We start from the raw sequence: 25,575 nt of genomic DNA, 5'->3' as shown, positions 1-25,575 counted from the left end.
CTTTCATTTGCAGAAGGGTCAAGAACAGTGATATTACTATGTAGTACAGCAAAAACAATTTATTCTGTATGGTGCCTGTTCAGTCCTTAAAATTTCGCTTCTAATAATAGCAAAGGACCTTCTGCATGTTGAATCCGTATTGTGCTACAAAGTTGCGTGTGTCAAACTGGAGGAGGGACTCAGATAAATAGTAATTTTGTAGATAATTTTAGAGTTCATCTCCACCCAACTTTCCGTGAAAGAGCCATTCAACGAATAGGGCTAGTATTCTGATTCAGAAAACATCAAATGAGAAAAAAAAAAAAAAAAGTGACCGTGGTGCTTAATCATGACCATAATTGCACAGCTGTGTAAATGAAGTAATCGAGCTGTATACAATGTGTGGATTTTATAGTATGTCAAATTATATCTCAATAAATCAATAAATCAGTTGTTTTTAGTTGCTCATAACCTCTTTTCCTATTTGGTTGTGTTATTTCAATCCTTTCTATACAAATTTCACAGAAATCACATTTAATACAATTGTATTCTTTTCACTTAACATTTCTTTTTCACTTACCTAGCATATGTTAAACATTTATGGTACCCACTTGAATCTAATGTATGAAATATGATATGTCAAGAGCTTTGTAATGTTTTGAACAACCAATAAAAAAAATACAGAAAAAAAAAACAACAACATTTATGGTAGGCCTATTCTATCTGTCTCATCCAGCTCCATGTCTAAAATTGACTGTTTTAAGGCTTTGCATATAATTTGAATTCCCTAAGGCATACCAGTTTTACATTCTGAGTGGTAGTAATGAAGGGTATCTCTCTTACTATATTACCCTCTCTAGCACTGACCAGTATTTTTTATAAATTTCTTAGTTTTTTCCCCCGAAATTTATCGTTTGTTATCAATAAGATTAAATCATCTTTATTATTTGTTGAGAATTTGGATCTAAGCACTTTTTTCTCTCTTAATGTGAAAGATATTATTTACAAATAGTTGCAAGTAACAGCCTGATTTTTTTCTTTGCTTTCAATCTTATTTATATTTCATACTACAACTATGGGAGTCAAATATAGGCAAGTTTTTGTTTCAAGATCTACAAGAGAAGCCTGGATTTTATTTGCAAAATATTGTAGATGCAGTGTGATCTTTAATAAAGTTCTTATTTTTATAAAAAGGCTCATAAAAATTTAGTACCAGAAACCCAAATTTTTCCTGCCTCATTTTCTGTCGTTTGTTTTGCTGCTGGGGTTCAAACCCAGAGCCTCAAACATGTTGGGCAAACACTCTACCATTGAGCTGAACCCCCAGCCTCCCAGGCTTTTGTTTGTTGTTGTTGTTTGTTCTAATTAGTTATATATGGCAGTAGAATGCATTTTGACACATAGTACACAAATGGAGCATAACTTCTCATTCCTCTGGCTGTAAGTGGTGCTGAATCCCACCAGGAGTGTAATCATACATGTATATAGGGTAATAATGTCCATCTCATTTTACCATTTTTCCCATCCCCACTGCCCCATCCCTCCCATCACTCCCCTCTGCACAATCCAAAGTGCATTCATTCTTCCCTATCTGCCCCCCCTTACTGTGGATCAGCATCTGCTTATAGGAGAAAAGTTTCAGCTTTTGGTTTTAGGGGATTGGCTTATTTCACTTAGCATTATATTCTCTCCATCCATTTACTAGCAGATGCCGTAATTTCATTCTTCTTTAAGGCTGAGTAATATTCCACTGTGTATTTATATCACATTTTATTTATCCATTCATCTGTTGAAGGGCATCTAGGTTGGTTCCACAGTTTAGCTATTGTGAATTGAGCTGCTATAAACATTGATGTGGCTGTGTCACTGTATATGCTGATTTGAAGTCCTTTAGATATAAACTGAGGAGTTGGGTAGCTGGGTCAAATGGTGGTTCCATTCCAAGTTTTCTGAGGAATCTCCATACTTTTTTCCAAAGTGGTTGTATCAATTTGCAGTCCCACCAGCAATGAATGAGTGTATCTTTTTTCCCTCATCCTCGCCATTACTTATTGTTTGTATTCTTGATTATGTGCCATTCTGGCTAGAGTGAGATGAACTCTTAGAGTAGTTTTGATTTGCCTTTCTCTAATTCCAGCCTCCCAGGTTTCCCCCAACCCCTAATAAAAATTGTAATCCCAGCTATTTGGGACACTGAGGCAGGAGGATCTCAAATTCCAGCCCAATCTGGACAACTTAGAGAGACCCTGCCTCAAAATAAAAAAATACAAAGGGCTGAGAATGTAGCTCAGGGTAGAACACTTTCCTAGCCTATGCAAAGTCCTGGCTTCAATCCATAAAAGAGAGAAGAAAAGAGAAAAAAAATTTGAGCATATACTTAGCAGCCAGCATTTTTTAAATTTATTTTTTATTTATTTTTTTAATTTATAGATGGATACGATGCCTTTATTTTTTATGTAGTGCTGAGGATCAAACCCAGTGCCTCACATGTACTAGGCATGTCTTTCATTATTTCCTCTGAATCTAAATTATGATTTTAAATTGTTCTATCTTGGATTTAGTTGAGCACAGTGGTGCGCACACTGAGCTACAACCCAACCCCAGCAGTCAGCATTTTTGTTGTTGTCTTTCATTATTTCCTGTGGAATCTAAATTATCATTTTAAATTGTTCTATCTTGGATTTTTAAAATTATATTTTAAATCCCAACTCATTCAAAAACATGTATGGAACATTTTTCACACTCCTGACTTAACATTCTGATGTACAAAACAGGACACTGATAATTTATGACACAGTATAATGAAAGCTATGATGATGTAATGGAGAAAATACTATGGGTACAAAATATAAAAATGCATTAATTCTCTTTGAGGAGACTAGATTAAGGAAAGCTTCTCCAAATAGGTTTTCTTTTGAGCTAGTCTTTCAAAATAATAGTAGGTTACCTATGACACAGAGTAGGTTATTCTAGACAGTAGTAAAGACATCAGTAAGTCCTGAACTTGTATAAATAATTCATTCTAACTAGATCCCCAGGTTAGGGAGAAGGGAGAAGCAGGGGAAAAGATAATTTTTTTTTGTTACTAATGCCTCTTTTAATCCTGTCAGTAATCCTATGAAGAAAATAATACTATTATTCCCATTTTACAATTGTAGCAACTAAATCACAGAGTTTAAGTAACAACCAGAGTAGCTACAACAGAGACCCAGGTCTCTGTAGCTTTTGTTGTTGTTGTTGTTCTAAACCATTATACCCAATCTGCCTCTTGTATTGCTTTGCATGCCATGTCAGTTATAAAATATCTGTATTGATTCCCAGTGTACATTTTTTAAGCTTTATTTTGTTTATTTTGATGTGGTGCTGAGAATTTCTGCTATTTAAAAAAAAAAAATACTTTGGCCTGACAATTTAAGGGAACTTAGCCAGATGTGCTATCCCCCATTTAGAAGTTTGCATCCTTATGAGAATATAGACATCATTGAGAAGTCTTACTATTAAAATAAAAAAAGATCTAGTTGGGCACAGTGGTGCACACCTGTAATCCCAGCGGCTTGGGCAACTCATGCAGGAAGACCACAGGTTCAAAGTCAGCCTCAGCAACTTGGCAAGGCCCTGAGAAACGTAGTTAAATCCTGTCTCAAAGTAAAATATAAAAAGGATTGGGGATGTGGCTCAGTGGTTAAGTGCCCCTGAGTTCAATCCCTGGTACAAAAAAAAAAAAAATTTTTAATTTTGTTTAATCCAGCATTTCCCAAATTTATGTAACCACCAAAATGCCTGCTAATATGCACATCCAATAATAGGACATCACTGATAAGTTTTGATGCGGAATTAATATAATCAATTCTCTGTTTTAAAAAGCTTATTCCAGGGCTGGGGCTGTAGCTCAGTGGTAGAGCGCTTGCTTTGCACATGTGAGATACTGGGTTCGATCCTCAGCACCACATAAAAATAAAGATATTGTGTCATCTACAATTTAAAAATATTAAAAGAAAAAAAAACTTATTCTAGCTGGGCACAGTAGTGCACACCTGTAATCTCAGCGGCTGGGGAGGCTGGGGCAAGAATGATTTTGATTTCACAACTGGCCTCAGAAATTTAGCGAGGCTCTAAGCAACTCAATGGGACCCTGTCTCTAAATAAAATAGAGAAAGGTCTGGGGATGTGGCTTGGTGGTTAAGTAACCCCAGTACCAAAAAAAAAAAAAGCTTTTTCTAGGGCCTGTGGTTTTAACTCAGTTATAGAGCACTTGCCTACCGAGCACTATGTTCGATCCTCAGCACCACATAAAAAAAATAAAAATAAAAGGTATTGTGTATATCTACAACTAAAAAATAAATAAATAAACAAGCTTATTCTAGTCTGGCACGGTAGTGGAGCAGGCTGTAATCCCAGCAGCTGGGGAGGCTGAAGAGGAGGATGAAGAGTTCAAAGATAGCCTCAGTAATTTGGCAAGGAGGCCCTAAGCAACTTACTGAGACCCTGTCTCAAAAAATAGAAAGGGCTGGGGATGTGACTCAGTGATCAAGGTGCCCCTGGGTTCAATCCCTGATACAAAAAAAAAAAAAAAAAAAAATCTCATTCTGATGGCAATGTGGAAAAGGTTTGAAAGGAAAGATTATAGTCAAGAATACCAATTCAGCCATCATTTCCTCTCTAGATTGCAACTGCAGACTCAAACATCAGATTCCCTTGTATTTCTGGTCTATGTGCTGTTCCTATAGTCTGACATTCCTATCTTAATTACTATAGCTTTTATAGCACTGTTATCTGATATGACCAGATTGCTTCGAGGCATGTTTGCTGATTTTGACTTTTTTTCCTTCTAAATACATTTTATAATTAGCTTGGTCATGTTCAAGGAAAAACTTTGCTGGCATTTTTATTGAAATTTCACTGACTTAATATAAGGAAACTTGATATTTATATTGTAAAGTCTTTCCATCTATTATGATATGTCTCATTTATTTTGGCCTTCTTTCATGTCTGCTAATAGTTTCATTTTTTGTGTTAGAGATTAAACCCAGAGCTTCAAGCATGCACTCTACTACTGAACTACACCCCTAGCCCCAATATTTTTCTTAGAAGAGACAGGGTCCTGCCATGTTTTCCAGGTTGGCCTTGAACTTGAGGATCATCCTGCCTCAGCCTCCTGAGTAGGGGAGGACTTTAGGTGCCTACCAACTTTCTAGGCTGTTAACAGTTTTATATTTAAGATCTTACATATGTATGGAGATGGTAATTATGCAATTTGTCCTTTAATCTGTGTCTAATGTCTAGAGGTTCATGTTGCAAATATTATAGTCTGTTACCCTCTCATATTTTGATAACCTCTCATTTCTTTAAATGTATAAAACACATATCTAATAATTCCAATTTCTATAATCTGTATATTTGAGTCTGCTCTTTGTTCTGATAACTCATTCTGGGTGACACATTTCTATGTGTATTTTGTGATTTTTTTTTTAATGGAAGTAAACACATGTTTCTCAGAACTGTATTTGTGATAATACTTTCATGATTTACTTTGGCCAGGCAGCTAAACACACCACCTACCTCGGAAGACTCTAAAATGTTAGATTGAGATTTTTCAGGCCACATTGGTGGTATAAATTTAGGATCCAAACCCAGGTATATTAGTTGTCTAATATTATGTAACAAATTATCTGAAAACTTAGTGGCTTAAAACATTAAGAATACTTGTTCTCATGGTGTCATACTGAGAATACTGTCTCTGCTCAGTACCTTAATTGGAGGAACCAAAGACTGGAAACTAGAATCATCTGAAGATTCATTCACTTAAGTCTCTGGCCTTCAGCTAGGGACTTAGCTAGAGATACCAACCAGAACCTTCCACGTGTGGTATATCCAGTGTCTGTGTGTCTTAGGCTTCCTCACAGGTGTCCTGAGAAGGAATCTCTGCTGGGGGTAGTCATATTGTCTTTCATGACCTTGCCTTAGAAATCATACAGTATCACTTCTGCTAACATTCTTCTTGTCAAGGAAATGAATCTCAATGATCTCTGTCTAGAATGGGCTTTTTTCTACTTCATCCTCTGAAGGAATTGCCTTTTGAAGGTCCTATCTTTCGTATAAACATCTTATTTTTGTCTAAGCTTTTCTTCCTAACTTTAGATTGTCAACACGCAAGTAGCCCTAGGGTCAACACAATAATACCTCTCAGGATTCACACTTACCTATTGTTTTGGTCCTTTAGAAAAAAGCCTTTGCCTTTCTGCTAGTTCAGTCATACATCGAGAACACGTTTACCTTTATCTCACGTTCAGGTATTCTATACTAAGAGTGTTTCTCCAGGTATCGATACATCATGTTTCCTAAATATGAAATTATTTTTTGTTTCAGTTTAGTACCAGAGATTGAACCCGTGGGTGCTTTTTTATTTTGAGATAGGGTCTCACTAAGTTGCTATGGACTTGCTAAATTTCTGAGGTTAGCTTTGCAATCTTCCTGTCTTAGCCTCCGAAGCTGCTGTTATTACAGGTGTGCTTTATGGCATCTGGTGTATTAGTTTATTTATTTATTTATTTATTTATAGTTGTAGTGGGATGTTTATTTATTTTTATGTGGTGCTGAGGATTGAACCCAGTGCCTCGAACTCTACTACTGAGCCACAAGCCCAGCCCCTGTATTAGATTATTTGTAATAATTGCTTTTTAATTGTTAATAATTCATCAAAGTAATATTTTTTAAAACGTTTTTTAGTTGTGGATGGACACAATACTTTTATTTTTATATGGTGCTGAGGATTGAACCAAGTGCCTCTCATGTGCTAGGTGAGCACTCTACCACTGAGCTACAACCCCAGCCCCCAAAGTAATCTTTATTTAGATATATTTAAATCCATTCTCAAAAGTGTTATTTTCATCTGTCTAATTCTATTCTGTCTAACCCAATACATTTGGGATTTCTAAAAACATATGATCTTGAGTGTTGATTGCATCCTGCTAAAAATGGAATAAGGATCAGGGATTTGGTTCAGTGATAGAGTACTTGCCTAGAATGCCTGAAGCCTTGCATTCAATCCCCACCATTGGGGGGGTAAAAATGGAATAAATTGGTTATACTTTAAAATATGAACTTTATTACTTTAAGGGAGTTAGAAAAAAATCAGAATACGACTCAAAGTTTATCTCACTGGTTCTTTTTACTAACATATATCTAAATACTTAGGTACTTTTCTCTAAAAGTTGTTAGTACAGTTATCATATGATCACACCAACCAAAGAATACATAGGCATCCAATATCTAACTGAAAACAATTTATAAACACTGATGCTAATAGGTTAACTTGTAGGCTATTTATTAGACATATATATTTTTAAACATATGTTTACTTACCTTTTTCTTATAACTAGCTTAGAATTTATATGCCACATCACCTTATACATACCCTCTATTTAAAACTCACCAACTTTGTAAGTGCATATGAAAATGTTGATGTCAGCGGGTATGGTGGTATACTCCTATTGTCTCAGCTTCTCAGGAGGCTGAGGCAGGAGGATCATTTGAACCTAAGAGTTCAAGTCTGGGTAACACAGCAAAACTCTGTCTCAAAAAATAATAATTGTTGATGTCTTGCTGATTGCTTTTTTAATTGGAGCATGTCATCCTTTTCAGAGCTTTTCATTATTTATGTAATGAATTAGGTTTTTTTGCTATAAAAATAGGCAATTTGATTAAACAATGAGAAGCCCTAAAAGAAATGCTAATGAAACATTAGGGAAGAGATCATTTCAGAGACCAAAGAGAAAGAAATGCCACCGTGACAAAAAAAAACACAAAACAGTAAAACAGAGCCTCTGAACAGTAAAAAGAAAAGAAGCAAGTGTGAAAAAGAAAGTACAGTAGTACTAATCTAAAGAAGTATAGAATGGGGCCAGGTGCAGTAGCACAGATCAGTATACTTAAAATGATTAAAATGGGCCAGGCACTGTGGCACAGACCTGTAATTCCAGCAACTTGGGAAACTGAGGCAGGTAGATTGCAATTTGAGGTTTCAACCCTTACAACTTACCCAGACCCTGTTTCAGGGTGTAACTCAGTGGTAGAGCGTCCCTGGGTTCAATCCTCAGTACAAAAAAAAAAAAAAAAAGCATAGGATGGGAATCGTCAACAAAATTTAATTTATTTTTGGTATTGAAAATACTTGCTGTTAACATCACTGTGATGTGCTGGACTCTGTTCTGATTCTGTATACTTCTCATTCCATCTAATAAATAAATGCCTGCCATATTCAGAAAAAGATAGTTTCCCATATGTTTGGGCTTGTTAATGACCAACTGCAAACAGAGAAGTTAACAAAAATTAGCATTTCCATAAATAAAAGTTAAGATGAATGCAGTTTCTTTAGAAATATTAAAACTTCTCCCAAGTATAGCTAGATTGGTTGATAATAGCATATGATAATGTTTTTCTTTCTTTCTTTTTTTTTTTACTTGCTGATGGACACAATATCTTTATTTTTATTTGTTTATTTTTATGTGGTACTGAGGATCAAACCCAGGGCCTCATGCATGTGAGGCAAGTGCTCTACCACTGAGCTACAACCCCCAGACCCAATGTTTCTTGATTTTAGCTGGATAGATGTATATTTTTTTTTATTTAAACGGTCCTTTAACTGTATTTGTTCATCAATTGTAAAGATATAATTTAAGTTTTATAGTGATAACTCTGAATGAAAATATTTTTATTAATGTTTTATTAAGTTGTGGTAAAATATACATAACAAAATTTGCAATTTTAAACATTTTTAAGTGTTCAATTCAGTGGTAGTAAGTACATTCACAAGATTGTGTAACCATCACCTCTGTTTCATCATCTAAAACAAACACTGTAACTCATTAAGCAATAACTGTCCTCTCCTCAGCCTCTGGCAACTACTATTTTCTGCTTTCTGTCTCTTATGAATTTAACTGTTACAGGTACCTCACACAAGTGAAATCGTATAGTAATCATCATTTTATATCTGACTTAATGTTGATTAGAATAATTTTTTAAAAATTCATCAGTGTTGTAGCAAGTATCAAAATTTTATTTTGTCTTATGGCTGAATATTATATATATATACCAAATTTGTTTTTTCATTTGTCTGTTGGTAGACACTTAGATTTTTCTACTTTTTGACTGTTGTGAATATGCTTCTTTGAACAGTGTTACAAGTATGTTTTGGTACCAGTTTCTATTTCTTTTGAGTATATACTTGTGAGTACAATTGTTCAGTCATGTGGTAATTCTGTTTAAATTTCTGAAGAATCTCCAAACTGTTTTCCAAAGCAGCTGTGCCATTTCACATTCCCACCAGTTTCTTTTCAGGACTGAGGATGTAACTCAGGGCCTTGTACTTGCTAGGCAAGGGCTCTGTTACTGAGCTGAATCGCCAACCCCAGTTCCACTTTCTTTATATCCTTTTCAATGCTTGTAATTTTCTGTTTTCAGAACTATAGTCATCCTAATGGGCATGAAGTAATATGTTATTGTGGGTTTGATATGCATGTTCCTAATGACTAATGATGAGCATCTTTTCACATGCTTGTTGGTTATCTTCTTTGGAGAATGTTTAGTTAAATCCTTTGGCCATTTAAAAATTCTAATTTCATTTTTGAATCATGATTTCTTAAGCTAGGGTATGTAGACACATTCTAATGGAAGGGGGTCAAGTCCTCTTGGTTTCAACTTCTCCTTTGGGAGCCCAGGCCTCTCTGTTTCAATAATACTGCCTCCTTCCTTTATCTTGGTAGTCACTTTTTGCTATCCCTAATCTCTTGACCACTTCACTGGTACCTGTTTAGCCCTTCACTCTTTCATTGGTGATATATCAAAATCTTTGCATTAAATTCTCTCTTACTGTATGATATGGTTTTTGTTATCCTGGGTAGACCTTGACACAGCATAAGCTCCCTCATTTTATTTTATTTATTCATTTATTTTGGTATCAGGGATTGAACCCAGGGGTGCTTAACCACTGAGCCACATCTCCAGCCATTTTTTATATTTTACTTAAGAGACAGGGTCTCACGGAGTTACTTAGGGCTTCACTAAATTGCTGAGGCTGGATTTGAACTCACAATCCTCCTACCTTAATCTCCTGAGTGACAGGGATTACAGATGTTGCCACCATTCCCAGCTCCTTCATTTTGTATTGGGAAAAAACTTGGACCTTTTTTCTTCCAAATACATTTTTTTATTACTTGGTATTCAAGGGAAAACTGTACTGGAATTCCTGAAACTAAGAAGGAGGATCACAACAAGTTCAAGGCCAAACTCAGTAATTGTGCAAAAATCTGTCTCAAAAACAAGATCCTGGGTTCAATCCCCAGAACCTCAAAAAAAAAAAAAAGAATTTCTCCGAATTCATGTAGCTAGTGGGCAGCCAGATGTTGTGAGACCATAATACCTTGATTCTCAGTCCCTTTCTCATTCTAACAAATTAAAACTTTCCAGCCAGACACATAGTGGCACATATCTGTAATCCCAGAAATTTGTGAGGCTGAGGCAGGAGGATTGTAAGTTCTAGGTCAGCCATAGCAATTTAGCAAGGCTCTAAGCAATGTAGTGTAACCCTGTCTCAAAATAGGGATGTAGCTCAGTGGTAAAGTGCTCCTGGGTTGAATTCCCAGTACTGCTAGAAAAAAGAAAGAAAGAAAACTGAGGGGAAAAGTATGTTGAAGACAGTCCAGAATTAAAACTGTTCTCTACGGTTTTTTTAGGGTGTTAGTCTCTTTGTCAGATACAATATAATGATTGTCTCCTATTGAGACAGTTCAGATCTAGGGTAACCCCAACTCAAGTTGAAGGGTTTCACATGGTAGTTTTTCTTTGAGTTACCTGTAGTAAGCAGAGCTTCTCTTAAAGTCCTTCATGAATACCTACAGTATGCTGAATATTAGGGATGATACAAGTTTCATCACATGACTTTTAAGGTCAATGACATTTACAGATTAATTAATAATTTGATAATGGAGAAAAATTCATAGTTAGAAGTAAAATACTGGACATGATTACTTTCCAGGGAAAATAGAAGAAGGCATTTGACATATGATCTGGATGATAAAGATGAATTGTAATTCAGAAAGAAACAAAGAGGAAGCAGGAAGTAAAAGTAAAGAGTTCGTGGAAAGAAAAAACTAACTCAGTACCCAACTGGGTACACTGATATGTTATCTCAAATTACCCTCCAGAAAACCTTATGAGCTTAGCCATTTTAGAGGTAAAGAAACTGATCCCAGAAAGTTAAGTAATATGAACAAATCACAAGTCATTATTTGTTGGAAACTTGAATTAAGGGGGTATATTAACTAGGTAGTTGCTTACAGTGAATGTGCAATTTAAATGGTACCAATTTCATTATATTATTTATAAGACTGCAGAGGAGTCCTATATACAGAGGGAAGATTATTCTTAGGGACTGTAGTATATATGTTGGGAAAATAAAGAATACATAAACTTTGGAGGTGCTGGTTACCAAACTTAAAGAGAGGATGTTTTCCCAAATGGTGCCTGTACATTTTCCTATAATACCCAGGAGTAGCACCCTCTTTTTTCATAAATGTTAGATAGTTGATGATTGGTGTGTGTGTGTGTGTGTGTGTGAGTGTATTTTGTTGGGATCATACCAAGGGCCTCAAGTACACTCGACAGGCTCTCTACCACTAAATTATACCCCAGCCCAGGAGTCATAATTTAAAGCAGCCCAAACTAACAGTGTCACAGACTCCAACTGTCCTGAGTGATTAAATAAAGGTCAATTCTAAATCTTCAAATGCCTTGTATTCCCTCTATGACTGAAATGCAGATGACAAGCATACAGTTAGAGAGACAGACAGACAAGCATGTAAATGATGATTCTAAAGAGTGTACTGCTGCGGGGCTGGGATTGTGGCTCAGTGGCAGAGCAATTGCCTCACAAGTATGAGGCACTGAGTTCCATCCTCAGCACCACTTTAAAATAAAGGTATTGTGTCCATCTACAACTAAAAAATAAATAAATAAAAGAGTATACTGCTGGTAGTCTTCTCATAAGAATAGTTTATAACAAGCTTAAGTATTACATTTTCTTCAACTCCTTATTATAATCACACATTTTTCAGGTAGCTTAAATCCTATAGGGAACAAATGGGATGAGAATAAACAGGAAAAAAAGAAGAAGAAGAATAAACAGGTCTCCACTGTTAAATAAATCTACTACTATATTTGTTATTCTCAGGAAATTACTACAATCAAGGAGAGATTCGTAAGAAAGAACTTTTGCAGAGCTGTGATGTTTTGGGGATTCCAACCTCCCGTGTTATGATTATTGATAACAGGTAATTTATCTTTTTTTTTTTTTAAACACAAGTGGAGCACAACTTTTCATTCCTCTGGTTGTGCACGATGCAGAGTGGAATGCAGATGTCCGTCTCATTCCATCATCTTTTCCACCCCCACTCCCTCTCCCTCCCCTCTGCCCAATCCAAAGTTTCTCCATTCTTCCCCCTCCCCCTTTATAAATCAGTATTCACTTATCAGAGAAAACATTTGGCCTTTGGTTTTTAGGGATTGGCTTACATTGCTTATCATATTCTCCAAATCCATCCATTTACCCACAAATGCCATAATTTCATTCTTCTTTTAAGGCTATGTAAAATTCCAGTGTGTATGTGTGTGTGTATGTGTTTTGTTAGGGATCATACCAAGGGTCTCAAGTACACTCGACAGGCTCTCTACCACTAAATTATACCCCAGCCCAGGAGTCATAATTTAAAGCAGCCCAAACTAACAGTGTCACAGACCCCAACTGTCATGAGTGATAAAATAAAGGTCAATTCTAAATCTTCAAATGCCTTGTATTCCCTCTATGACTGAAATGCAGATGACAAGCATAGAGTACACACACACACACACACACACACACACACACACCCACCACAGTTTCTTTATCCATTCGTCTACTGAAGGGCATCTAGGTTGGTTCTACAGTTTAGGTATTGTGAATTGAGCTTCTATAAACATTGATGTGGCTGCGTCACTGGAGTATGCTGATTTTAAGTCCTTTGAGTATATACCAAGGAGTGGGATAGCTGGGTCAAACTATGGTTCCATTCCACGTTTTCTAAGGAATTTCCATGCTGCTTTCCAGAGTGGTTGCACCAGTTTGCCATCCCACCAGCTTATAGTTGCTTGTATTTTCTTTTTGACTAGAGTGAAATAAGATCTTAGAGTACTTTTGATTTGCATTTCTCTGATTGCTAGAGATGTTGAACATTTTTTCACATACTTGTTGATTGATCATATTTCTTCTTCTGTAAAGTGTCTGCTTAGTTCCTTAGCCCATTTATTGATTGGATTATTTGTTTTTTTGATGTTAAGTTTTTTGAGTTCTTTATATATCCTGGAGATTAGTGCTCTAACTGGATGTGTGTGTGATAAAGATTTTCTCCCATTCTATAGGCTCTCTCTTCACATTATTGATTGTTTTCTTTGCTGAAAAGAAGCTTTTTAATTTGAATCTATCTCATTTATTGATTCTTGATTTTATTTCTTGTGATTTTTTTAGGAGTCTTGTTAAGGAAGTCAGGTCCAAAGCTGACATAATGAAGATTTGGGCCTATTTTTTCTTCAGTTAGGTGCAGGGTCTCTGGTTTAATTCCTAGGTCCTTGGTCTACTTTGAGTTGAATTTTGTGCAGAGTGAGAGATAGGGATTTAATTTCATTTTGCTGCATATGGATTTCCAGTTTTCCCTACACTATTTGTAAAGAGGCTATCTTTCCTCCAATGTATGTTTTTTCCCCTTTGTCTAGTATGAGATAACCGTATTTATGTGGGTTTGTCTGTGTGTCCTCTATTCTGTACCATTAGTCTACATATCTATTTTGGTGCCAGTACCATGCTCTTTTTGTTACTATAGCTCTGTAGTGTAATTTAAGGTCTGGTATTGTGATGCCTCCTGCTTCATTCTTCTTGCTAAGAATTTCTTCGACTATTCTGGGTCTCTTACTTTTTCCAAATGAATTCCATGATTGCTTTTTCTATTTCTATAAGGAATGTCATAATGTCATTGGGATTTTAATTGGAATTGCATTAAATCTGTATAAAGTATAATACTTTTGCTTTTTTTTTTTTTTTTTAGTAGTGCTGGGGATTGAACCCAGGGACTTGTACATGTAAGGCAAGAACTCTACCAACTGAGCTATATCCCCTGCCCCTGTATAACGCTTTTGGTAGTATGGCCATTTTAATAATATTAATTCTGCCTATCTAAGAACAAGGGAGTACTTTCTATCTTTTGAGGTCTTCTTTAATTTCTTTAGTGTTCTGTAGTTTTCATTGTAGAGGTCTTTTACCTCTTTTATTAGGTTGATTCCTAAGTTTTTGTTTGTTTGTTTGTTTTGGTGTTGTTTGTTTGTGGCTATTGTAAATGGGGTAGTTTTCTAATTTTCTTTCACTGATGTACAGAAATGCCTTTGATTTATGGGTGTTGTTTTTATACATTGCTACTTTGCTGAATTAATTTATCAGTTCTAGAAGTTTTCTGGTGGAATTTTTTGGATCCTCTAAATATAGAATCATGTGGTTAGAAAATAGTTACAGTTTGAGTTCCTTTTTTCCTAATCATATTCCTTTAATTCCTTTTCATCTGCTTAATTGCTCTGGCTAGAGTTTCAAGTACTATGTTGAATAGAAGTGGTGAAAGAAAGCAGGCATCCCTATCTTGTTCCAGTTTTTAGAGCAAATGCTTTCAATTTTTCTCCATTTAGAATGATGTTGGCCTTGGGCTTAGCATAGCTAGCTTTTACAATGTTGAGATATGTTCCTATTATCCCTATTTTTTTTTTAGTGTTTTGAACTGTATTTTGTCAAATGCTTTTTCTGCATCTATTGAGATGTTCATGTGGTTCTTATTTTTAATTTTGTTGATATGATGAATTATGTTTATTGATATCCATATGTTGAACCTACCAACCTTGCATCCCTGGGATGAACCCCACTTGATCGTGGTGACTATCTTTTTTAATATGCTTTTGGATGCAATTTGCCAGAATTTTATTGAGAATTTTTGTATCTATGTTCATCAGCGATATTGGGCTGAAATTTTCTTTCCTTGATGTGTCTTTGTCTGGTTTTGGTATCAGGGTGATAATAGCTTCATAGAAAGAGTTTGGAAGGGCTCTCTCCTTTTCTATTTCATGGAATAATTTAAGAAGTACTGGTATTAGTTCTTCTTTGAAGGTCTTGTAGAACTCAGCTGAGAATCCATCTGGTCCTGGGCTTTTCTTGGTTGGTAGGCTTTTTTTTTTTTTTTTAATTTTTTATTGTTGGTTGTTCAAAACATTACATAGTTCTTGACATATCATATTTCACACTTTGATTCAAGTGGGTTATGAACTCCCATTTTTACCCCGTATAGGTTGGTAGGCTTTTGATGATGTCTTCTATTTCCTTTCTTGAAATTGAACTGTTTAAATTGTATATGTTGTCTTGATTCAGTTTGGTTAGATCATATGACTCTAGAAATTTATGTCTTTGAGATTTTCCATTTTGTTGGGAGTATAATTTTCAAATAATTTCTAATTATCTTCTGTATTTCAGTAGTGTCATTGTGATATTGTAATTTATCTTTTAATAATGTAAAAATTAGCAATAAATATGTAGTTGTACATAAAAAAAACAAAAAAATAGTATGGGTAGATAAAAACATCTTATTGACAATTCTACTTAAAACTATTTCACATTTATTTTTAAATGACATATGGAAATTACTTTCTTCAACATGTGTTCAGATGTTTTTGTCTTGATATAGATATTTCTCTATATATCTATGTCTTCAAAATTTTTTTATTATAATTTCATAACCACACAAAAGTATAAAGAACAGTACCATGAACTCCCATATGCCTATACTACCTAATCCCAGTAATATCCCACTAATTTGCTTTACTTGCTTCAACTATCCCCACTTAACATCTTGTGTGTACATGAAGTATGTTGGGTTTTTTTTGTGGGGGGTGGTACCAGGAATTGAACTCAGGAGCACTCAACCACTGAGCCACATCCCCAGCCCTGTTTTATATTTTATTTAGAGACAGGGTCTCACTGAAGTGCTTAGTGCCTCACCATTGCTGAGACTGGCTTTGAACTCACCATCCTCCTGTTTCAGCCTCCCGATTATAGGCATGCACCACCGCACCAGCTATGAAGTGTTTTTTTTTTTTTTAGAGAGAGAGAGAGAAAGGGAGAGAGAAAGAATTTTTTTAGTATTTATTCTTTAGATTTCGGCGGACACAACATCTTTGTTTGTATGTGGTGCTGAGGATCGAACCCAGGCCACACGCATGCCAGGCGAGCTCGCTACCACTTGAGCCACATCCCCAGCCCCAACATACATACATATATATATATATACACATATATATATATATATATGTATATATATATATACACATATATATATATGTATATATATATATATTAGTTGTAGTTGAACACAATACCTTTATTTTATTTATTTATTTTATGTGGTGCTGAGAATCAAACCTAGTGCCTTACACGTGCTAGGCGAGCGCTCTACTGCTGAGCCACAACCCCAGCTCAGCTATGAAGTGTTTTAAAGAAAATCCCAGACATTAGGCTATTTCACCCTTACATACCTAGGCATGCAAATCTAAAGAACATGAAAATTTGTCTATGGCTATAATGCCATTATCATCACATCTAACAAAATAAACAATAACTAATTCTTTGGTATCCTCCAACACCAAACCCATATTGAAATTTTTCCAGGTAACTCAAAAACATTTTTACAGTTGGTTTATTTAAATCAGAATCTAAACAAGGTATATACATTATAGTATATTAATATTCTGCATTTAATTTTCCTTTCCTCCATGTTATTGATTTGTTGAAGAAAATGAGTTTGTTTTCATATAGAATATCCTATATTCTGGATTTGTCTGTTTCTTCCTAGTATAGTTATTCCTCTATCTTCTATATTTCTTATGCACTGGAAATTAACTATAAAAGCCCGATTAGATTTGGGGAACAAGATTACTTCATAGGCTGTTCTGTGTACTCATATTACATTGTATCAAGAGATACAGTAGCTGTTTCCTTCATTTTAAAGAAACCCATCAACTCTTTATGTAATGTTCTTATGATTATAACCTGAATCATTAATTAGAAGTGATAAAATAGTGGGGTTTTTTTATCTTTATTTATTTATTTATGTGGTGCTGAGGATTGAATCTCATGTGTGTGAGGCAATTGTCTCCCATGTTATATATGTACTAGCTGTAATTCTTTTTTGCAGCACTTTCGTAATTAACTTGGGACTATTTAACTACCTGCTATATAATTTGAACCAATAAGGCAATATATTTATCTTTCCCTCTAATTGATGTTCTCAGAATAAGGAATTGATGCCCTAATTGTGATCCATTGTTTCTTGCACAATAGGAGACACTTTTTGATTTCATTAGAAATGTATGTGTTTTTATATATTCCATGTTTTAGGTTCAGTTATGCTTATGGTTTAGATGTGAGGTGTCCCCCAAAAGCTCATGCATGAAACAATGAAAGTTCAGAGGTCAAATGACTGGGTTATGAGAGCTTATTTAAACTAATCAGTACATTAATCTTCTAATAAAGATTACCTGTGTGGCAACTAAGTGGATAGGATGTGTCACTGGGGGCATGCCTTTAGGGTATATATTTTGTCCCTGGTGACTGGAGCTTTCTCTGCTTTTTGGTACATGTTCTGAGCAGCTTTCCTCCTCAACACCTTTCCACCATGATGTTCTACCTCACCTCAAGAGGCATAGAGGGGCTGGGGCTGGGGCTCAGCGGTACAGCGCTTGCTGTATGTGTGAGGCGCTGGGTTTGAGCCTCGGCACCACATAGAAGTGAATAAATAAAATAAAGGTATTGTGTCCAACTACAACTTAAAAAAAAAATGGTGACTATTTAAAAAAAAAAAAAAGGCATAGAGCAACAGAGTTGGCAGTCTCTGAAACCCTGAATGCCATATAAACTTTTCTTCCTCTAAAAAATGTTCTTGGGGCTGGGGCTATAGCTCCATGGTAGAGTGCTTGCCTGGCACGTGTGAGGCACTGGGTTCAATCCTCAGCACCACATAAAAATAAAAACATAAAAGGACACTGTATTCATTTACAGCTAAAAAATATTTTTTAAAAATGTTCTTGTTAGGTCTTTTGGTTATAGCGGTGAAAAAGTTGACTAAAACAGTCATCATGTTCTTTAATTCCTAAGTTGTCTATCTCTGGCTAGTGAACTTCTTCATGATGGTTCATATATATTCTGATGGCTCTCTTAAATCTTTTATGATTTATGGACAACAGGACTTTCCAATACCTTCTATTATGCCTCCCTGCCCTAATTCTGAAATCAGTCATTTCTCCGGAAAGCCTTGGTATGTCTTAGTAAGGAATGATATTTGAAGACTATAACCAACATCTAGGAGTATTATTTGCTCTAGAGTTGTTATTTCTCATTGCTACCTGACCCTGATAGTGAATAGAGCTAGGATATATCTTTTTTTTTTTTAAAGGGAAAGAAAAACCAGTAACTTATACTGATGATTACACTTCAGCATTTATATTTTAGGGATTTTTGCTTAACATCTTTGATTTTTACAATTGAATCTTTACTCTTACACTGACCATCTTGCTTTCCAACAACACAAAAATAATTACTTGTTTTCTTTAACCTTAAGAATTTCACAAGACATGGAATAAAAAGGTCTTCTGTTATATATATTCAGAAGAGCAGATATTGGAAACCAAAGTTAAATATAACTGTCTGTAATTTACTTCAAAATAAGTGAGAAAACCAGGTGTGGTGGTGCACATGGGAGGCCAAGGCAGGAGGATTGCGAGTTCAAAGTCAGCCTCAGCAATGTTGAGGCGCTAAACAACTCAGTGAGACCCTGTCTCTAAATAAAGTACAAAATAGAGCTGAGGATGTGGCTCAGTTGTTGAATGCCCCTGAGTTCAATCCCCAGTACCAAAAAATAATAATTAAAATAAAATAAGTCAGGAAGTATGTGCATATGTATATATGTATGTGTGCATACATATACCCATATATACATGTACACATACATTTTATATATATATGTATTTATACACACATATTTTGTATATACACATATGTATAAACTCATGTGTGTATATATAATAAATTAGCCCAAAATGGCAAGTGTTAACAATTTGAATCTTGGTAGAAGGTACAAGAGTATTCATTATACTCTTTTTTAACTTTTCTATTTGAAAATTTTTATAATTTTTTAATGTACCATGCATACTACATGCCTTTTCTCCTATTTTCTGGTATATATGAAAATATTTTACTGTGTTTGTTTCTGACTTGCTTCTTTAACTTAAAAAAAATAGCTGGCATTTTTAAGTTTTACATTTTAGGCTTCAAAATCTGTTTCTGGTGAGCAAGATAGCTTTTGGAGTTTATTATAAATGAGTTTGTACTTGCTTCCCTTTTTTATGATTTCCTCTTATGTTAGTGGGTAAGACACAGATAAAAACAAACCAAGTTCCTTTTGGTATGCAAAGAAAAAAATTGATCATCCTAGGTATACATAAAAAGCTAAAAGTGGTAGTTTTGCCTGCGTTTTCAATCCATCCTTAAACCACAAAATTTGTTCTGCTCTTTTTTTTTTTTGTTTGTTTGTTTGTTTGTTTGTTTTTGGTACTGGGGATTGAACTCACAAGCACTTCACCATTGAACTACATCCCCAGCCCTTTTTATTTTGAGACAGGGTCTCACTAAGTTGCTTAGGGCCTCATTAAATTTCTGAAGCTGTTTTTGAACTTGCAATCCTCCTATCTCAGTATCCTGAGTCACTGAGATTACAGGTGTGCACCACCGCACCCAGCTTGCTCTGCTATTTTTACAGGACAGGAACACTAAAGAAAGAAGTTGTATCTTAACTGAAATCTGTATTTAGTTATATCATAATTATCAGACACTGGGCGTTAACCCCAGTTTGGATAATGTCCCTATCTATAAGTAAACAAACAGTAACCAATTTCTAAGATAAACTAGTAACCTTACTTAAACAGTTGACCTCATATTCTGGGATATACAAGGGACATCTCTGAGGGAAACACAGTTCATTTGGCTTACTAGTAAGTGGTTTCCCTTATGTAGATTCCAGATGAACAACTATGGACCAGAGAAAAGCTGTCAAATAAGAAGTTGTCAAGTCTGTACACAAAGAATATCCTCATCACCCTCATTCACCACTTATTTATTTTTAATTTCTACATTTTTCCAACAAATGTGATCCCAATTGTTTTTTGGTTTGGTGTGTGAGTTAGGGTTTTGTTCTTAGAGCAGAACCAGTGCATTATTAGATGAGTGAAGGGAGTTACCACCAATAGGCACACATCCTAGGTATATATAAAAAGCTAAAAGTGGTAGTTAGTCTCTGTGAGTAATAAATTACAAATGAATGCTCAGTCGGCTGGGATCCAGTTAGGTGGCTTTAACAGTAAGAGTTGTCCTCTTTCATATGAAGTCATCCAGAAGCAAGGTAAGTCCAGTGTGTCTCAATAGCATCATTAAAAATTCAAGTCCTTCCTATTTTTTACCATGGCTATTTTATCAAATCAACACACCTCTCCTTGTGGTTACAAAGCGATGGAAGTAGTTTCAGATGTGGCATGTAAGCACAATTGTGTCCTGCCAAGAAAAGGGATATTTTCCTCCCACAGATTTCTTTATGTTATGGAGAAAAAACAGAAGTTCCATTGGACTTTCTCTCAAGTCTCCTGCCCTGCATGGCTTACCACCACCACCTATGGTGGGAAGATAGTATTACCTTCCCAACCACTTTAGCTGTTGTTTACTAGGCAAAGTGGTATCTAATATTTTCAGACTTTGTAATGCCAGCAGGGTGTTAGGAATGGCTATAGGAAGGGAAAAGTGCTTATTTAGTTTCACTATGTTGAAAAACATGTATACTTTATACCCCACTATTTTTTGTTGAGCTAGATTAATGAAGATCTAGGGGATTGACTTAGGCTGGAGCCTAGGTATACAACTCCTTGGGATTCAGAGCAAGGAAGTGTACTTCAAGTGTCAACTCCATAGCAAAAATGAACAAAAGGTAGGTTAAGTAGAGGGAATGAATGAAAGCAGAGCAAAAAGAAGTAGAGTGGTACTTGGAGATCTGCCTACCACCTTTAGAATATCTACAGTAGAGTTTGGAAGTGGGAAGAAATTATCAGTGGCTCTAAATTTTTTAAGAACACCTTGTTGAGAAAAATTCAATGGATTGTTAGGCTTAGATTGGCTCTCTGTATTCTTCATGAACTCAGTCATTCTCCTTGAGGTTCCTTTTTCATTCCAACTTCTTTAGTTAACTTTTCCCACTCCACACACTCATAAACACACAAGAATGGGAAATGCAGTAGAGTTCATGTAAGCTAAGAATGAATTAGCCTTGGCAAAATATGCATCTCTTTCTCTTTGAACATTACATCAGTACAGAAAAGTGAACTGAATAGTGGAGAAGGATGATGAGTTCTATGCTTTAGAACAATCACTGATATTGATTGGCATAAATTGAAGAGATTAGGATCATAGATCAGTTAATCTATTGCATTTGTCCTGGTAAAAGGAAAATATCTCAATTTAGAGTAACAGTGTCTGAGATGGAGATGATGGTATAAATCAAGTCTTACTTAAGAGGTTGTAATGGCAAGATTTCAAGGAATAGAATTTGAGATAATGGAAATCCCCCTAGACTTCAGAGTGGATAAAGATTAGCTAGAGTAGTATGCAAAGGATAATAGATGAGTTAACAGGGAAATAAAAGATTAGACATCCTTATTTATTTAAATCTTTAAAAGGAATGAATTTACCCATAGATAAGTTGGAGTGATAAGAGAGTAAGGCTCATCAAAAGAAAGAGGAAGTAAAAACACAAACAAAGATAATAAAAAGAATTCAAAGTGTGGTGTCCTATAAACTGAGATGTGGGGAGAGGATACATCAGAAAATTATACGGAAAAGGAGACTTGCCTGCCCAGTGTTAAACAAAATTAGCCTCGGATGGTATAGAATATTGCATCCTGCTTTTTTTTCCTACAAGAGCACTGATCATATTCTCATGCCATTAAATAATACATAAGCCTTTGTAAATCAGACAACCTTTTATTTATATTCAAACTTCACATCTAATGTGATTGACAAATTCTAAATTCTTCTGAAACTCAAGTTTGTTCTGTTGTAATAACCAAATGAACTTGTATATGTGGAGCACTTAACATGCATTGTTTAAAACATATGGAAGTATGATAACCAATTTTGTTTAAAATTAAATTAATGCTAAATTATTTAGATTTGATAACATGAATTCTTCATGACATAATATATAATGAGACTTTAAAATATCTATTTATTTATTTATTCGTTTATTTATTTATTGTTAGCAGGGATTAAGCACAGGAGTACTTAACCACTGAGCCACATTCCCATCCCTTTATTTTATTTTATTTTATTTTAAGACAGGTTCTCACTAAGTTGCTTAGGGCCTCAATAAATTGCTGAGGCTGGCTTTGAACTTTCAATCTTCCTGCCTCAGCCTCCTGAGCCTCTAGGATTACAGGCATGTGTCACCATGCCTGGCTTAAAAATATTTTAGATGAGGCTGGGGTTGTAGATGAATGGTGGAGCTTGTCTCGCACGAATGAAGCACTGGGTTCAATCCTCAGTACCACATAAAAATAAATAAGTAAAGGTGTTGTGTCCATCTATAACTAAAAAAAATTTTTTTAAGTGGAATTGAACATTATATATATATATATATATATATATATATATATATATATAAATTTTTTTTTTTAGGTGATGCCCATCAAATGTAGGAATCTACCTTATTATGTTAAGTGCTTTCATTTTAAAAAAGCTCACCACTTTTAAGCTGCCAGTTTCATTTGACAACTGTCAAGGTTTATAGGAAACCCCAAATCTACTCACATTTTGATATTAGCCAGATAGGTAAGTGGGTAATACTTAAGTCTCGTCTCCTCTCGTCCCTTCCCTTCCCTTCCCTTCCTTCCCTTCCTTCCCTTCCCTTCCCCTCTCTTCTACTCTCTCTACTCTCTCTCTCTCTCTCCCTCCCTCCCTCCCCCTCTCCCTCTCCCTCTCTCTCCTCTCTCTCTTTCATCTCTCTCTCTCCTCCCTCCCTCTCTCCCCCTTCCCCTTCCCCTTCCCCCTCCCCCCCCTCCTCCTCCTCCTCCTCCTCCTCCTCCTCCTCCTCCTCCTCCTCCTCCTTCTTCTTCTCTCTCTCTCTCTCTCTCTGGACTGGAGATTATTAAACAGGTCTCCCTAAATCTTCCAGGCTGGCCTCAAACTTGCAATCCTACTGCCTTAATCCTCCAAGTAGCTGGGATTATTGGCATATGGCCTTAAGTCTTTAAAGGTTGTAAAGATTTGATCAGAAAGATTTACCACAGGGTTGGGGATTTAGCTTAGTATTAGAGCATTTTCCTAGCATTCTCAAGGCCCTTGGTTCGATTCCCAGCACCACACTAAAAGGAAAATCTGTTATTAGAAAGAAAGATGTACCAAAACTTATTTAACATTCTCTTATTATAGAATATTTAAATTTTTCAAATATTTAAGAATTTAAAATTTTATTAGTAAATCTTTGAACCATAAGTAGATTCCTAGATGATGAATTACTGACCAAAGTAGAGAACTTTTGTAGTTTGTATGTATGTGGTACTGGGATTGAACCCAGGGCTTGGTACATGCTAGGTGAGTGCTCTCCTGAGTAACTAGAATTATAGGTGTGCACCCAGATTCTTATAGTTTGTTTGTTTGTTTGTTTGTTTTTTTGTTGTTGGTAGGTTTTTAGTTTTGGGGGCTTTTTTTGCAATGCTGGTGATCCAACCCAGGGCCTCACACATGCTAGGCAAACACTTAACCAATGAGCTACACCCCCAACCCTGTAGTTTTCTTCCTTTATGTACTACACAGTTCTTGCTAAGGTGATTTTGACTGGTTTATTTTTTGTTGTTATTGTGAATAAGGTTTTTATAAGAATTTACTACTAGTGTGTAGATTTATTGATTTTCATGTTCATTTCTTTTCTGTTTATCACTTAAACAAAATTTCTGTTAAAAACCTACTAGTATTTCCCTTTCTTCTCTTAAGTTTTATAGGTAAATTATCTGCAAATAATACTAATATAGGTTTCCATTTTTTTTCAACATATGCCTCTTATTTTTGTTCTACTTCTTATTGCTTTGGGAGAAATCCTTGAACTATAAGAAATCCCTTAAACTATGTTAAGCAACATGATTAAGATCAGGCAATTTTATATATCTTAATGATTTGATTAAGAACACATCTAGTGTTTAATCATTAATGGATGTTTGTTGCTGGATATGAAATATATTCTTTATCATATTAGGCAATGTTAGGAATTGATGTCCATTTTTATTAGATTAGGGGGAGGGAATTCTGTTCATTTCTGTATCCTACAAAATGATAAGGAAAGGTTTAAATTTCTTCTCAGTCTTATTTGGTTCAGGGTAAACTATTGGGATCATCATGGGAGAATTTCTTCTCTTCCTATGCCAATGGATTTTGTAATGTTTTAAAGAGCACAGATGTAGATAGTGCTAGACTACCCAGACTGAAACCCTAGCTATGTCAGCTTATTAACTGTATAACTAGACAGGTTACTTTTTTTCTGTTTCTAAATTTCTTCATTTGTAAACCTTGAAAAATATATGGTTTCAAGTCAATTTGTGGAAGAAGTCATTAACTCCTGTTTTCATATTCTTTTATTCTGTGGGCATGTTTTTATTTGTTTTCTCCCTATTAACATTAGTATTAATGATATTTTGGGTTTCTGCCAGGCATCCCATTTGCACACAGACTCCTGCCTATACAGTGCCTGCTCTGGCCCAGCAACACAAGTTGTTTTCTTTTTAAGGGACAGATCTGATTCGTGAGAACAATAATGAAGCCAAAGACCTTTGGTTATCAAGATCTTTTATTACATTTTTAATCTGTCCTGGGAAGATCATGCAGTGTCAGCATCAGTTCCCTACTTGTGAAAAGATAGAGTGGAGGGATAGTAAACTTGGTAGAAATAAATACTTTTAAGAAGCTAATTGCCTAGCATGTGTGAAGCACTGGGTTCAATCCTCAGCACCACATGTAAATAAAAAAATACATAAAGGTCCATTGATAACTAAAATATATATTAAAAATATATAATGTATAAATATATATATGCTAATTTAAAGATTCAAGGGAAATGTGGTTTGGACTATTATAACAAAATTCTATAGATCAGGTGGCTTAAACAACAAAAATACTTCATCAGTTTTACAGGCCAAAAATTCCAGATCAAGGTCTGATAGGGTCAGTTTCTGATGAGGGTTCTCTTTGCTTGCAGATGGCCACCTTCTCACTTTTTCCTCACATGGTGGAAAGAGAGATCTCTCTTTTGCTTCCTCTTTTAAGACCCCCAGTTCTATAAGTTTCCTGCTAAAACCCTATCTCCAAATACAGTCACATCTGGAGTTTGGGCTTCAACATAT

The 25,575-nt window shown here is 35.3% G+C and overlaps 1 protein-coding gene across 2 annotated transcripts in view; it reads left to right on the top strand.

The window, feature by feature from the left end:
• Positions 1-25,575, top strand: part of Pigl (phosphatidylinositol glycan anchor biosynthesis class L) — an 88,235-nt gene that overhangs the window by 696 nt on the left and 61,964 nt on the right. For both annotated transcript variants that reach the window (XM_027924098.3, XM_027924097.3), the window contains exon 2: positions 12,206-12,305. In XM_027924098.3, coding sequence (XP_027779899.2) covers positions 12,206-12,305 — 100 coding nt within the window. The remainder of the gene's footprint in view (positions 1-12,205; positions 12,306-25,575) is intronic.

The sequence above is a fragment of the Marmota flaviventris genome, chromosome 17 (genome assembly GCF_047511675.1).
Source record: "Marmota flaviventris isolate mMarFla1 chromosome 17, mMarFla1.hap1, whole genome shotgun sequence".
Taxonomy (NCBI): domain Eukaryota; kingdom Metazoa; phylum Chordata; class Mammalia; order Rodentia; family Sciuridae; genus Marmota; species Marmota flaviventris.
Note: the sequence above shows the minus strand (reverse complement) of the source record. Positions and strands in the feature narration are given on the sequence as shown.